This window comes from Uloborus diversus, chromosome 3 (assembly GCF_026930045.1).
Source record: "Uloborus diversus isolate 005 chromosome 3, Udiv.v.3.1, whole genome shotgun sequence".
NCBI lineage: Eukaryota > Metazoa > Arthropoda > Arachnida > Araneae > Uloboridae > Uloborus > Uloborus diversus.
Genome location: NC_072733.1, coordinates 80,866,966 through 80,882,987, shown reverse-complemented (window position 1 = coordinate 80,882,987; position 16,022 = coordinate 80,866,966). Strand labels below are relative to the sequence as shown.

At 33.6% G+C, this 16,022-nt stretch overlaps 1 protein-coding gene across 1 annotated transcript in view; it reads right to left on the bottom strand.

Moving 5' to 3' along the window:
• Nucleotides 1–5,678: 5,678 nt before the first annotated feature.
• Nucleotides 5,679–16,022, bottom strand: part of LOC129218622 (pancreatic lipase-related protein 2-like) — an 86,215-nt gene continuing 75,871 nt past the window's right edge. The window contains exons 8-10 of the mRNA XM_054852940.1: nucleotides 12,179–12,302; nucleotides 10,457–10,642; nucleotides 5,679–5,793 (exon numbers count right to left, since the gene is read on the bottom strand). Of these exons, the coding sequence (XP_054708915.1) occupies nucleotides 5,685–5,793; nucleotides 10,457–10,642; nucleotides 12,179–12,302 (419 nt within the window). The 3' untranslated portion in view covers nucleotides 5,679–5,684. The remainder of the gene's footprint in view (nucleotides 5,794–10,456; nucleotides 10,643–12,178; nucleotides 12,303–16,022) is intronic.

The following is a 16,022-nucleotide window of genomic DNA, read 5'->3' as shown; positions in this document are numbered from 1 at the left end:
GGATCCGTGCTTGAACGAAGCACTTAATGTTGACAAACTCAGTAGTTGCTGACCAGGTTGCTAGCAATACTTACTAAGATCCGGTAATGCTATATTACAAAATTTGGATGATTATCTTCTTTACTGATAGAGGACGATAAGAAAAATAGGCCATGTATTCGATTAACCATACTGTGATTCATGAGAAGGAAAAGTTGTATATCGAAAATCATTACTTTCGGAAACGTTTCCGAAATAGTAAGAATCCTTCATCCAATAGCGAACTCCTCATTATTCAGAGAGCTTTTTGTTATTTCAAAAAATCTAGAAGCGGAAGTGCTCACGCAATGCTTCGAAACGTTTTTTATCCTTCCAACACGGGCGCCAGTGAGTCGGATATAACGAGAACTTATTTTTTCTTTATCTATGGTTGCTGCAATCAGCAACTGTTTAGCATTGGATTGCTTGTTATTTCATGTCTGGAGAGTGGTAAAATGTGTCGAAACTAATTTTACGCCTTTGCATTTTGGACTGCCCTTGATTTTTTAGACGATGTACGCAGCTATTAAGTTAGTTAATAACGATTTGCTTCTTTACAATTTCCAGTGCGGCCATGATTAGACATATATTGTGTGTTCAAGCGTGAATGGTTTCAACACCCGTGTTTATACTTTATGAAACGAAACCCTTTGGATTACTTATCCAGTTGTAATGGAGGTACTTAGATTTTATTTCGCTTGTTCACTTGTAAGTATAAATGAATATTTTAAAACATGTTGTTATATACGTTTATATTTTTGTTGATTTGCATTTGATGAGGCTCCAATTGTAACTGTTTTTGGGATTATCTAATTAATTTAAAGTTTATCTAATTAATTTAAAGTTTATCGAATTAATTTAAAGTTTATCTAATTAATTTAAAGTTATCCTACATACCTATGTGCGCAGTGTACTATTTGTTGTAACCAATTGAAACTAATTAATTACGCAAAAGAAAGAAGATATATATTTGAAAAGCAATCACAGAAAAGTTATTCCGAAATACTCGAAAACGGTTTGGATATACAGGGTGGTTATAATTAAAGTTACCATGTTTAGACCCCTCTAGTGACCGTTCTACACATCGGATTTCGATGAAACTTCGAATATAGATTATATAGACCATGGGGAGCAGGGTTATACAATTGAAAAAATAGTTAAAAAATCGACGATAGGGGGCGCTCTAAGCACGTAAAACATCCGGCAAAACCACCGATGCATTATGCAAATTAAATGAGCTATAAAAAGGCAGAGGTCCACTCATCTTCATCACGATGACTTGGAAAAGAAAGAGCGAGCCTTACTGATCAAGGTCTTCTATCAGGAGGATAGTAATCTTACTGCCGCACTGCGTGAATATTGAAGGTTGAAAGGCAAACGGAAAGGGCCTTGTCAAGGCAATCCTTGAAAAAGATCGGGTCTATGGTGGAAGCATACGGACGGTGCCTGAATTAAAGGATAGCATAAAGGAGTCACGTTCATGCTATTGATAGGGCAACCCCCTTCGTGCAACTGTGGCTCACGCTATAACACGTTTTGAACGCGTGATTGACGCAGATGGAATTGACGCAATCCTGTAAACAAAATCGATTTTGTCACACAGTCTCCGTTTTATTTGATACATGCGCCCTTTTCTACCCTGGTGGTAGATTTTTGAACTAATTTTTTTTATTGCATAATCCTGCTCCCCATGGTCTATATAATCTATATTCCAAGTTTCATCGAAATCCGATGCGTAGAACGGTCACTAGAGGGGTCTAAACAGGGTAACTTTAATTATAACCACCCTGTACTACATTGATTCAAAAAAAAAAAAAAAAAAAAAACAGTTGTTTAATTCATTAAAAATATGGTAATGCAAATGTTTTCTAGTATTGTAATATGCTTCACAAAAAATGTGCCAGTATTATCTATCTTTTTTTTTATTATAATTTATTCATTCATTTAAAAATATTTATACCATTAGAAAATGACCCAGTTATCTATTAGTAAGCAACATAGTTATTTAGTTAATTTATCTGCTTATTCATTTTGTTAAATGTGGTTAACAATAAAAAATTCCTTGACATTAGTTGTTCCGTAAATAACATTTCCTTCTTGGATATACTAGTTTAATGTAGGACAGTCAGGAGGAATGAGTCAGGGGCAAAAATGGAACAGCTGCATTTACATGGCAAAATAAAAAGTAATATTATTTCATGCTATTGTTTTAAAAGTAATCATACAATGTACATATGGGGAGAAGACGAGGGGCATTCACCACGCAGACTGTGCCTTTGACATTTTCAGGGGGCTGCTTTTTTTTTAAAGAGGGGGGGGGGGCGCTTTATAGCATTTTATGGGTGCACCATCACTCTTATGGTGGGGGGGGGGGGATTCTCGTACATATGAAATGGAATAATCATGTAATAGAGTTCAATGTTTTAATAAATAAAATATATAATGCATTTCGCGCACACTGTAAAAATAAAATCAGTAACCTATTTTGATTAAGTATTTATATTTGTGATGAACTGGAAAAGGGCAAGAAGAGAAGAATCAACCCGAATGGTTCCAGCAGGAGGACTTGGTGTCATATTTAAATTCATCGATTTCTCTGTTGGTACTTTTCGGTACACTTTGTTCGTCAGAGAAATTGACTTGAGGTGAACGAATTCCGGAACGCGAAGGGTAGGTAAGTCCTGTCAAATTTTATCCGAAGATAAAAGCTATCAAGTTTGATACAAGATATGTTTTTAAGTTCTGCATTAAAAATACAATATGTTGATAGTTTTGTCTTGAAAATATTAATAGAAAAACTGAAGTTTAAGATTGTTTAACAAACCACTTTTCAGAAAGTACCCCCCTCCAATCCCCCGACGATTTTGTGATTAGGAATGAAACTACTATATTATTTCATAAATTTTCAAAAATTTATAACTGTGCATATGTTATGCTGTTAACCATGCTATTTGTCATTAGAAATTCAAGAAAAAAAAATCCACGAATGATTCTAAAATTGCTTGTATTATTGCTCTTAGATATGAAAGAATTGAAACTGATATTTTTTACTATGATATTTTTTACTATGGTATGCAATACTATAGTAAAAAAATATATTTTATAAAAAATCACGGAAAAAGGATTCCGAAATTCTCGGAAACGTTTTTGAAAATTGTTTGGAGAATTCCGAAATACTCGGAAACGTTTTGAAACTTTCATGAACCACAGCTGCACAGAATACTCAGAAACATTTCTGGAAATTACAGAAAGAGGATTCCGAAATACTCAGAAACGTTTTTGAAACTTTCATGAACCGCAGCTGCACGATATACTCAGAAACGTTTCCGGATTTTTTTTACAGTGTAAAATGCTTTTTGCCTAGGACATTTTATTGATTTAAAACTGTTTATTATAATGAATGACTAAATGTGAAATTCATTGTTTAAAGCAATATTGTTGATATAAAACAGTAATATTAACAGCAAATATTATTTAAGTTGTGAGTAAGTGCTTTTATAAAGTGTACATAAAATTCCTTCTGTCTTAGTGAAAATTTTGTAATCAAAGAGCAATCAAAGCAATATTGTCGAAATAAATAATGTTGTCCCAAAGTTGAGATATAAATAGACCTCCATTTGGGACTTTTCTCCTCTTACTCTTGTTGTCACTTTCCTTTAAAAAAAATAGTGTTTTACTTTTGTTTAAAAATTAGAGTGGTTTTTAAGGAGCCAATGTTAACATTAAGTGGTAGATTCATCATGTTACGAAAGGTTATGAAATTTATTGCTTTCCTCCCCTATAGTAAACCTTTACAGTGAAAAAAAACCCTTTAGGTCCCTTGATTTTACACTGCAGCTTCCCTCAGTCTGTAGATTCAGACGAAGGGAGAGAGAAAACAAAGAATAGTGCTAAGGATGCCCACAAGAAAATCATGTTTTGTATTGGAGTAATTTTATTACCATAGTCGTACCAAAACTTTACAATTCAGAGACCTTTTTTTTGCCACCAATATTAGATGAAAAGTGTGATTTCCTCAGTGGGAAATAGAACGAAATTTCGCATAAAATGTGTGAAATTGCCGCCCCCCAAAAAAGTGCCGCCCGGGGCGGACCGCCCCCTCCGCCCTTTCCCAGCTACGCCACTGCTCATCACGTAGCGACAGATATTCTAGGTTTTCACGCGGCACTGAAAATTTTAAGTGAAAGTGAAGCTGTGATCCACTCAAATATGCGTTCCTTTCTTATTGTCCGTTCTATCACGTGTCGTTTCCTAAGGGGGTGAACTATATTCTGTGCTGTATTGGGCTATTGGGACCCAAGGGATTCGGGCTAGCAAGTTTATCTCATTTTTCTTTCATGATGTCCAGTGTACAGATAGGTAACGATTGAACGGGGATTAAAAATAGAATTTATAATACTTGGGTGTTCAGATTACAGGGGGGTCATCCTATACTAAGCCTATGGAACTTCGCCGGGACCGTCGAAATGTGTTTAGAATATCGGGGTGTTCACATTAGGGAGTATACAGATAGAGAGAGTCCACTGTACTTTTATGTTGGGAATGTTCTAATGATAGCTGATTACGTTATGGAGACTTGTACATTAGTTTTTTGCGTAAAAGTAAAATCATTTTGACTGTTTTTGTTTGACCATCTGCACCAGATGTTGCATCCGTTACGAATAAAAATGTTAAATTGTTGATAACAGCGCCTACGAAAAGAAATGATACATAGCGAAATCAATGTTTTTTGTGGTTTGAAAATTAATTTTTTATTTAGGCATACGGTGAAACTTGAATATTTTTTTCATTATGATTTAATTTTGATTTTAAACGTTGAACATATTATGTTTCACTCAACCTTATATGCTGTTTCTCTGTGCTTCGTATGCTGTCTCACTGTACACCAAGCGTGGGGTACAGGGAGACAAAACTTTACGTTTCCTTTTCTTATATTATCTCATAAACTTTAAACAGTAATGAAATTGTTTGTGCCTCAAAAGTTTGTACACTTGAGCTGCATTAAAAATCCACCTTAAAAATTTTCGTATAGAATCAAAGTTTCTAAATTTTTTGAATTTTATATTTTTCGTCTCACTGCGTCCAACCCTGCCCCACTTTCAAATTTCGTGCTTAGTTTATTTTAATGAGAACGTTTCCATTTATTTATTTTTGCCATTATCTGCTGAATGCAAAAATTAACTGTGTGTTGCAAAATAAAACATATTACCCCCAAATGTAGTGTTGAATACGTCGTGAATTATTTTTTTTCATTTTGACCCTCCATCTCCCCATCACTCAAATTTAAAGCGGCCCTCAACAATGACTACATAAAATAAAGTTATATAGATAAATCTTATCCCAATGGATTTTTCTGGAGATTTAAAATGCATACGCATTTGAAAAGTGTCCGCTACGAGAAATTATCTGTAAATGATCAATACTAATTTTTACATTGTTAGGTTTGCAGAAGAACTAATGATCTTTTTTTATTTATCAGTGAACAAACAACTTCTCTTCAGATTATTTTATTTTTAACAATATTACAAGCATTTTGACCATTAAAACAAATTTTTTAAACATACGTTAATAAAAGAGCCATGTTTTAATTACGTGTTTAACTCACATTGAGAAACATAATTGTCACCCTAAGCTCTGATAAATATGTTTATAGCTATTTCTTTCGTTTACAAATATTTCAAACACTTGTTGTCTCGATGAAATGTTGCTATTGTCTTGGTTGGAATTGGGTTATCAGGTTTCCCACAGAATACCCGGTCAGTCATATTTCTTGGTCTGAAAAAAAAAAAAAAAAAAAAACTAAATAAAGAATAAGAACATTATTGTTTCTTAATCTAAAAGTTTCGACACATTTTGAATATTTTTTTGAAACACGCCAGTTTTAAGAGAGAGTTATTACTAACTGCTTTGGTTGAATGACTAGAAGCTATAGAGAAGACTGGGTACAGTTTATCCTCCCCTTTTTTTGACTGTAACTTAAAACTTTGTTTCAATTAATGTAACTGCCGTCCGTCCTGTCTAGTGGTCAGAAGATCTGATTGCGACGGGGAGGTTCTGGGTTCGAATCCCGGCTCGGGCATAAATGTATTTTCTTTATGTGAATGTGTTATTGTGCTGTGAATGGTTGCCTACACTATAAACGGGTCCTTATGGCACGTGTGTACTGTAGAAGTCGGACTTCACACCAACTTACGGTGCAGTTGGCAAAGTGGAGCAGAGCACCCCAAATTGCTAGCCTAGCTGGCACACGACAACAACAATCGATGGAACTAATCAATCTCACGTTGAATAATTAGAATTATGTTTCGCTTCAAAATGCTATGCCATTTTTTAAAGTTGTTTATTAAGATAATAAGATATTAAGAATTTATTAAGATTTTTTTAGAAATAATTTAAAAGAAAAATCAAAATTAGGGAAAAGAATCAAGATTTTTATACAGTGGTGGTCAGAATTATAAGGACAGCAGAAAAAATTGCACAGGAAAAAAATACTTCTGAAATACTTCAGTGAAATTTATACACAAAATGCCTTTTTATGCTAGAAATCATTGTGGAATGCAAAACATTTGAAAATACGAAATATAAATGTTTTGCCGTGATTAATAAAAAAATGTCATTGTTAAAACTGGACAAAATTATAAGGACAACGAGCGTTTTGCCCCCCTGAAAAACCCTAGTAATCAATAATAGCCCCTTTTTTCTCAATCACTTTTTATCAGTCTTTAAGAACGTTCTTGGAAACTTCTATCCTGTTTTTTTGATGGAGAAAATGAGTTCTTGCTTGTTTCGATATTGGATACTTTCTTTTTATACTTCGGGTGCCAGAATGCCTCACTAAATTTTCAATTAAACTTAGATCGGGCCTTTTGTCCGGCCAGTAGAGTAATTTCATGAAATAATCATCAAGGAAATGGTTTTGAGGTTTGAAAAACTTGTAATTAGGAATTATTCTACTGGAACAATTAGTTTAAACTCGTATTTAACGGTGATTTTTGGTTAAAAAATAATACTAAGTACATCAACATTACTCTCAGAATTTATTCTGCTCCAAACAAAAAAAAATTGGTATAGTTTCCGTTCTATGCGAAACTTCCTCAGATCATTACCGAGCCGCCTCCAAATGCACGCTTTGAGATTTTTTTTCCCTTCACAGAGATCGTATTAGAAGTAGCAAAACCTTCTAGTCCATCCTAATTAAATTTTTCTCATCGAAAAACATTACTTTATCCTACTTTTTACCCATAGCAACGCATTTTTGGCACGCACAATCCTTGGTCTCTTATGAAATTTTTAAAGAGTCTGTCATGACATTAGTTTCACATAATGAAACTTTTTCTCTTTTTGTAAAAGATATTGAACAGTTTTAGAACTGTATCGTAAAGTTTTTTTTTGGAGTAAGCTCGTCTTATCATCATTAGTTTCACAGACATGGAAACAGAAATTCCTGCCTTTTTGTCTTTGTCGACCTTATTTGCCGGAATTTTTGAGAAAGCTCTAAATGACTGATCTCTATCTATTCAAATTTGTTGCAATTTGACGTACAGTACCTACGTCATGAAAATTTTCAAGCAACCACTTTCCTTTTCTCAAATTCTTTAAGTTTTGTACCTTGCGGGATGACTGTAAAATAGAATGTGACTTTCCCAATCGCTTACTAAGCATTTATATCGTTATGTAGCGCAGTTTGCAGAACAAAAAGCGTGCAAATTTTGCTTTTTAGAACACACAAATCTAATTGTCTTTATAATTTTGTCCATATTACACGGATGTGTAAACACAAACTTCCTTCTACGAAAAAGAAATTCCTTTGTATTTCCAATAAAAGTGAAAAACAAAAAATTTCATATTAGTTCCAAGTCATAAAATTTGCAAACCTTCCGACCAAATTCTTCGAAAATGTGGTGGTTTTTCCTTTTGTCCTTATAATTTTGACAACCACTGTACAAGGAGACATGATCCTGGTAGGGAAAGTGTCCTTAAAGTGTTTTAAATGCAAGTCAAATATTTATTATTGCTACCTGATTATTATTTATTCATTAAATTTTTTTTCACATCAAACTAAAAAATGAAACAAAACAAAAGCAACAGCGATTAAAACTAACATTGAACAACCGAAATCAACTAAACTATAGGAAATAAATAACATTGCGAAGAAACTTATATTTTTTCATCGGTCTTGATCAAGCATTCAGTGAAAAATAAGAAATTAAGGAAACATTTATGTAGTACTGGAACTGAAGAGCAAGATTAGTATTTTAGCTAGGGATGTGTCGTTCATGAACGAACGGGTCCAAAAGACTAAATCCTTAAAATGAACCGTTCAGTACGATCTCCTAAAAAATGATCAACCGTTCTTTTGAACGGTGAACAGCTTGGAACATTGTATTGATGAACTTGTGATAAAATCGCATTAGGGTTACGGCACTAGTAACAGATATGCTTAAGACATCACTCTCAGGTTCGCTCAATTTTCTGAGCCTTTTAATGTACTTTTAAACTATTTTTTTCTCGTACAACTACATCTCATCTAAGTTTTTGCTATTTCTGGATCCTCAGAGTTAGTTAATTCTATTTTTATTTGCTCAATTTGGAAAAAAAGGTCCGACCCCTAGTAACAGACACCGAAACAACTGATGATACCCAGTAGCGGAAAGGATGAACGATGGACAAACTTCCCTTTTTCTCTTCAAAATGTGCAAAAGTTCTTTATTTTTAAAACAAAACTTTTTAAAATTCAAATGAACATGAAACACTAACAGACCTCGTGGTGACTGTTCATAAGCTTCCACCACTGCCTTGTAAATACCAACTGACTCATAAAATTCACTCTGAAAAGACTAAACGGTCGCACCGTATTCATGAGCCACAACAACATTAGTTTTACCCGTTTAAAAGGCTTTATTTAAATCCAAATTTTTGACCGTCTGTTACAGGACTCATGTCTGTTACTGGTGACCTTACCCTATCTTTTTTTTGTATTACAATCACCTTTAAATTTTTAACCCTTAATCAACCTCGTATAATAAATTCATTTCAAATGGAAACGGATACAGGTTTTTATTTTTCCTCGGATATCCGCGGATACCGATACGGATGTCTGGCACATCACTAGTGCATAACAACCTCACTCGATCCAAGATTACCTTAATTTCTTTTATTTGCTTCTTGCTTTTTGAATTTCATATGCTCTAGTAATAATATGTTCAAAATAAAGTTTTTTAAATACCTACTATGTCCAAGATAAAGTAATGCAAAATTTTCTGCGTGAAAGTATCTGGATCTTTAATTATTAATTGGTTTTAGCTATCCTTAACATCTCCAGTTTCCAATTGTATTAACTACGTATGGGGGCGTAACTTTATACATGTATTAACCATATATGGGGGGGGGGGAAGTCATGACCTCATGTCAGTGTTCGAAGGGAGGCCCGGAGTCTAAAAGGTTTAGAACCCCTGTCCTAATTCAAGAATTGTAAATTTCATTAGTGTTTCAGTAGTGTCATTCCATTATTAATTATGTCCTCACTGGAAAAGCCCAACTAGCATCTAAAAAGTTGAACATGAATTAAATCATAAGAAAAGTTCTTATTGTTTGTAAAAATAAAATCATTAAAAAAATAAATAAATTCGTTAGGGGACGTTCGAAAGTTGCAACATTTGCTTGCAATCGTTCAGTGTGATTGATGATAAAAATATATTATTTGCGAACGATTCCTCACGATTCATCGTCTATCCCAAAGTTATTGAAATTCGGCTCATTTAGATCGCTCATACGGTTTTGAATTTTTAAGACTTGGAATTTCATTATGAGTTGGGAAACCTAGTTCTGTATTAAATTGTAAAAGTTAAAAAATTGCTGTCTTTCGCGCATGCGCAGTGAAAAATTAATTGCTTTAAATGTTTATATTTCATCAAATTTTCAGCATTTGAATTTCAAATTTTAGTATTATACTTCTCTTGTATACTGTCAGATTTTTTGAAAGTTGGCTGAAAATTTCAATAAGCGGTTGCAGTTCTGTCTAACTGCAAACGGCGGAACAACAATTAAATTTATTGATCACTTAAGGTCTACTCATATTACTATTGGTTGCGTCTTGTTAATTTATTTTCAATAAAGTTGAATGGAAAATTTCTGGTCCGGGTTTTGTTTGCCGCACCCTGTATTAAGTGCGTGTAGCATTTTAAATTTGAGAATGTAAGTAAAAATTACTTGTAAAAAAAATGAGTAGCTAATTGTTCTCATTTTTAAGAACATAATTTTTAACAGTGTAGGTAGATCCATATTCACACCACACGTCGGTTTTGAATCTCTGGAGTCGCACGCATGCACGAGCTTTTCAACGGTAGCAGAGAGAGAGTTACAGCAACGTACCGTGGCATGTTTGTTCAATAAACAACAAAACGCGAAAAATTCTGTAAACAAAAATGGCGGTACTTACGTTGGTTCAATGACATTCATAGGAATAACAGCTATGTACTCGACGTAAAGTTTAGGCTTCCGAATAATGTTGATTGGGTTTTTAGATGAGCTGGTCCATACAAGACTTACAGACTTAATTTCACCGAGTTCCTTTTCCGTAGTGACGAGATACTGATATCGTGCTCCGTGATATAAGTTGATTGACCTGAAATATTAGTGTAGTTGTTAGTTTGTAATTAGTTTCTATGACCAATATTTTCCACACCATGATTTTGTAGATACGGCTATCCCAGGACGAAAAGGGGATGGGAGGGGGGGACATAGTGTTGACTAAGTAGAACTCATGATGCTGATAGCTGCATACTTTTCTGATTAGATTTTCCTGTCACGTCTCAGTAGATTCGTTAACAGCAGAAGTAGAGACACGTCCACCATCTTGGGACTAAAAGCCGCTTTCTTTTTATGTTTGCTACGACGAAGTAGTGTTTTGCTTCTTGATTAGTGTGCCTCATTACTGTAGATTGACGTGTAGTTAATAATAAATCCCAATCAAGAAGAAAAGCACGTTACCATCATAGCAAAAATAGTGAAAAAATGGCGTTTAGTTCCAAGATGGCGGACGTGCCACTACTTTTAAGCTACGATCAAAGGCTACAGTTGAAATATCATTTGAAATGGTACATTTCTTACTTCGGTGACCCGGACTTTTGGGTCATTTGAACATGACACGGGAGCCCTCAGGTTTTGTGGGGTGCCACTGGTGTTCTGCTGGTGAGGCCTCACCTGCTCACATCTTGATTTGCTCGGGATTTGCAAAGGAAGAGGTCCTTTGAAACTCACAATTTTTCCTGGACTTCTTAGAGATATTTGAATTTATGGGGATTGTCTATCCTTGCTAGACAATTTCGAGATAAGTAAAAAAGAAAAAAAAAACATTTTGTTGCAATGATTTTCATCTGTGGAAGCGGATATTTGTTTCAAACATTCTTTCAAAGTGAATTTCAGTAAGCTTTAACTCAAGTAAGATTTTTTTTTATCGAGCAAAGTGAGCTTAGCTTATTTTAATAACGACTTCGAGTACTTATTATTTAGGCCTATTTTGAAATAGCAACGCGTTACTATTTCAATGAAATTAAAAACGTTCGTTCCAGCACTTTCGTTTTCAAAAACTTTTTCTTATATGAGTACATTTTATTAAAATTAAAAATGCTTTAGAAACTCATTTAAATTTGAAAAATGTTTTCTAAGAATGTAAAATTCGTATTAATTCACAAATCTTATTGCAATTGAATAACTTTCGTCAGTTAAAGTTGATAGAAGAGATGATATAGCACTAAACAGTTAAATGGGGGTCAGAAATTCATGACTTTTTCTCGAAGAATTGCATTTTTATTAATTTTATATAAAATTTCTATTGAAAGTGAGACTAAAAGGCAATGAATTTCTGAGTGAAAACTCATTTTCTCTTATATTTGAAGGGTTCGAAACGTTTTCACATTTAGTATGGTTTAATTCTTAACGCCAAGTCTTGGAACAAAAAATTGATAATATATGTTTGATGTGCTGGTGATCACATGAAAAATAAGGAGTCTAATTGTGGGAAAATATCAGTTTTCTGAGGTCCATTAGCGAACAGAACTTCTCTTTTTTTTAATGCGGTATAAAAATAAATGTTATGTTTAAAAGTAAATGAAAATTTAAAAGAAATAAAAAATATCCTTTCATTTAAATATCTACTTACTCCTCCTGTGCGTGAAATAACTCGTCTCCTTTAGAGCCAAACAAAGTTACGTCGAAAGTGCCTGTGACATCTTTGTGTAAAGTTCTTGGCTTGAACAATTTAACCATCACTTGATAATGGTACACTGAAATTAAATTTTAGAAGCAGAATTACTACTTCGTAAGTATGGAGATTGAAGACGTATTAACTATCTTAAATTTTTTAGTATGATGTTCAAATTGTAAGTTAAGCACTGGGAACCGAATGATTTTTTACATTTTCTGAAGTATCTCGATAGCTGCAGGAAAAAGTTAGTAAAAAGTCACGGCGATATTTTATTTGCATTTTTTTGGTTTTGATTTAGTAGGGAAATTGTACTAAAAACAATACGTTGAACTACTTGATGCAAAATTTTTAGCAACTATATTTACGTTGAATTTTCCAATGACTTCTTTCGTGCATTTAGTAAATTTAAATTTAATAAAACCACTTGAGTTGCTCTCGCTTGCATTGATTTAAAAAAAAAAAGAAACTGGGAGAAGTATTCTTCACTATTTTATCATGTTGAAGATAATCTGGTTTTCATTTTAAATTCAGACATCCATCACGCAGGATATCCGATAAGAAGAAATAAAATGCTAAAATATTTGCAAAAATTCAAGAAAAGGATGAATTTACCCCGGGCGAATCTGGTCGTCAGGTAATTCTGCTGTTCAACATTTTATAATCTAAAGTAACATATTTTACTTGTACTAAATCTCCGTCCTGTGACTTTTTATACAATATTGAAACCGTTCTTCGTTAAATACCCTTTGCTTTCCAATTATTTAAATAATTTACGCTCACAATAAATTAATTTTAGGGTTTTTACTGTTAATTACGTAAATCTTCATTAACCCTCCAGCGGGCGCATGTATCTGCTAGATACATTAAGAGGTAATTCTACCGTAGGAAGGTAAAGCGCAGTGTCTGAAAATTTTTCATTGTTCATTAGTTTGCATATTTCTCATCTATTGCGATAAATAATAACCTAATAAGCCAGCTTTACTGTACAAGCTTGCTTATCAGGTTCCCGCTGACAATAAAACACGAAAAAAAGGTCAAATTCCAAACTTTTCCAATTGTTAGCATGACTTACAAAACGCGTTTCTTCAAATATCTCAAAGACTCATTTCTACAGATATTTTTCTTTACCTTTTCACAGCAGAATTTCATTTTATAGTTTTACGCCACATGAACGTCTGACGTTAGCTATTCTTTCCCTTCCCCTAGACCAAATTTTAGTCATGATTTAAATTTTTATAGCATCAGCGACAATACACACATCTACTATTAGTGTGTGAGTAATACATGCGGCTGTCTGTGTAAGTTTTTGTTGCATTCGATATTCTATTTATTTTATTATTTTAAGCTTAAAAATTATGCGTTTTATTAGAGATGACCCCTGAAAAGAAGTTTAAACACGGTGCTTCTCCTGTAATAAGAACTTCTTATAAAACATAGGATATTGAATGTAACAAAAACTTTCATAGACGGTCGTGTTTTATCTCTCAGATACAATACTTCTATACTAACACTAAACTCAAATAAACATAAAAAAATTATCTTGTATTATAATCTACAATGACAAGTTTTCTGGTTCAGTTGCGAGATATGCCATAAATTTATATGTATGGAATAGTGTACTACACTAAATTTGCGATTATACGCAGAATACGGTGGCATGGTAACCGCGTTATTTTGTTTCCAATGCATTGTAAAAAAATAACATTAGGATTAAACATAAGCTAAATTTGGCAAACGATAAATGAAAAATGTAGTCGAAACAAAATATGAAATGAAATAAATAGAATGATTCTATTTATTTTATTTTAAATTTTGTTTTGTTGTTGTTGCTCAGACGAACTTTATTGCTAAAGAAAAGCGCATATATTTTTTCTTATAGAATGCATTTTGTTCTTAGTACAGAAAGAAAAGTGGATTATATTTCTTCTTGTTGTGCATAACAGTTTTAATTTAAGGTATGTAAAATGATTGAGTTTTATCGTTTATAACAACTCTTATTTTTAAATCAGCGGGTCTTTGTATGTTCTCTGGTTGCCAGTTTTCGTTTATATCTTCTATTGAGCCGAAATTTCATCTATTATAAAGTTTGCACCTTATGAATTGGTTTCGATATAACACGGTACACATTCCTTGATTTACATTATTTCAAGGTCTCGTGTAACACGGTTTCGATATGACTCGGTAAACATTGACATGATTTATGATATGTACGTGATTATTTAGGTTAAAAAATGAGTAAAAAAACTATTAATAAAAAAGTCTCGTATAACACGGTTTTGATACTTCACGAAACAAATTAACCGTGTTGTACGAGGGATACCTGTATTTTGCAACTGATTAAGTTAGGTTACACACAAAACGTATAGGAGAGGAGAGAGAAATTTTTTCATGACTTGTCCGATCATTCCTTTATGCACAGAATTAATGCAGATCAGTAGGGGAGGGCGGGGCTAAAAGTTCCGCGGGTAAGTTGTTCCCTTTGAAATAGCTCAATGAAGAAAAAAGATAATTGTATTTTGTAAATACTGGGTAAAATGGAATATTGCAGCGCATCGATGGCTGCCATATAAGCTAGGACAGTAGCGCCCGGTATATTGAAAGCCGAGCACGTGCATCGCTGAACTACTTTTAAAAATATTTTCGTTTTTGAACTTTTTTTTTTTTACGAATTTTAATAGATAGTGTTTCGTTCTTTAGTATTTTTATGCAAATATAGATCGTTCATCCTAATATACTTCGATTAAACGATTTACGTTTCGCTATCTTGCCTATTATTTAATTTTTCAAGGACATGTGCTTGTGGGGCTAGTTGTTCCTTCTTTGTGGGACTTTGTGGGACTTTCCAACTAGCCCCAAGGAACTCATTGCCCCTATTTATCTATATCAAAAGTGCAGTAAACAAAGACACACTATGATGTGTAAATATTCATCACCGTGAAGCATAGACATCCGAGAATGTCAACTCTCACCAGTGATTCACCGAAAATATTTGGTCGTTTTCTTACAGACAGATAGAAAAATATGAGATTTTTGAAGATCTGAAGATGGATCAAAATATCTTTCATATCTTAATATGAAAATATTAAATTTGTAAAATTTGTCATTCTAGAGCATACCACCGTGCGGTGATTTGAGAAAGTAGCCTAAGAGGTAAAACAATTCAATGTTGCACAGATAAGGCAGATGTCTCATTAAACAGATCATATCCCTAACAAGTGGGTCTGTCTAGGCTTTATCTGTTTAGCCCTCATTAGCCAGAACTTGTAGCTTCTCCTTTGCGAGTTTTTCTTGGCCAAATTTGAGTAGAACTTTCATCATTGAAGGTGTAAATTAAAAACGCAAGTAACTTTCCTTTTCGTAATCCAGAGAATGCTAGTTGCAACAGTCAATGAAAATGGTAATTAGAATATCATGCATGTACAATATCATGCATGTACCCTGGTTGCCCGCGGAATGGGTGCCACGGTTATATGGAATTTGAAGATAATTGTTGATGTTGTTCACTCAGGAGTGCCCACAAGGGGGGGGGGGATTATGGCGCAAGTAGCGCCATCAAAACTTTTTTTTTTTGGGGGGGGGGGTTCCAGAAGTTTTTTTCTTTAAAACATGAAATTTTTGATTTTTGAAAGGAAAAAGTATATAAACTTATTCAACAAGAAATCGATGCATCAATAATACTTTTTTCACGTACTCTTTCCAAAATTTAATGACGCGTCTCTTTTTCAATAAAGGAAACATCAGAGACAGGATGGAGTTGGTGTTCGTTTCAAAGCTGCATCAGGCGATTTGCTTTCTTTTT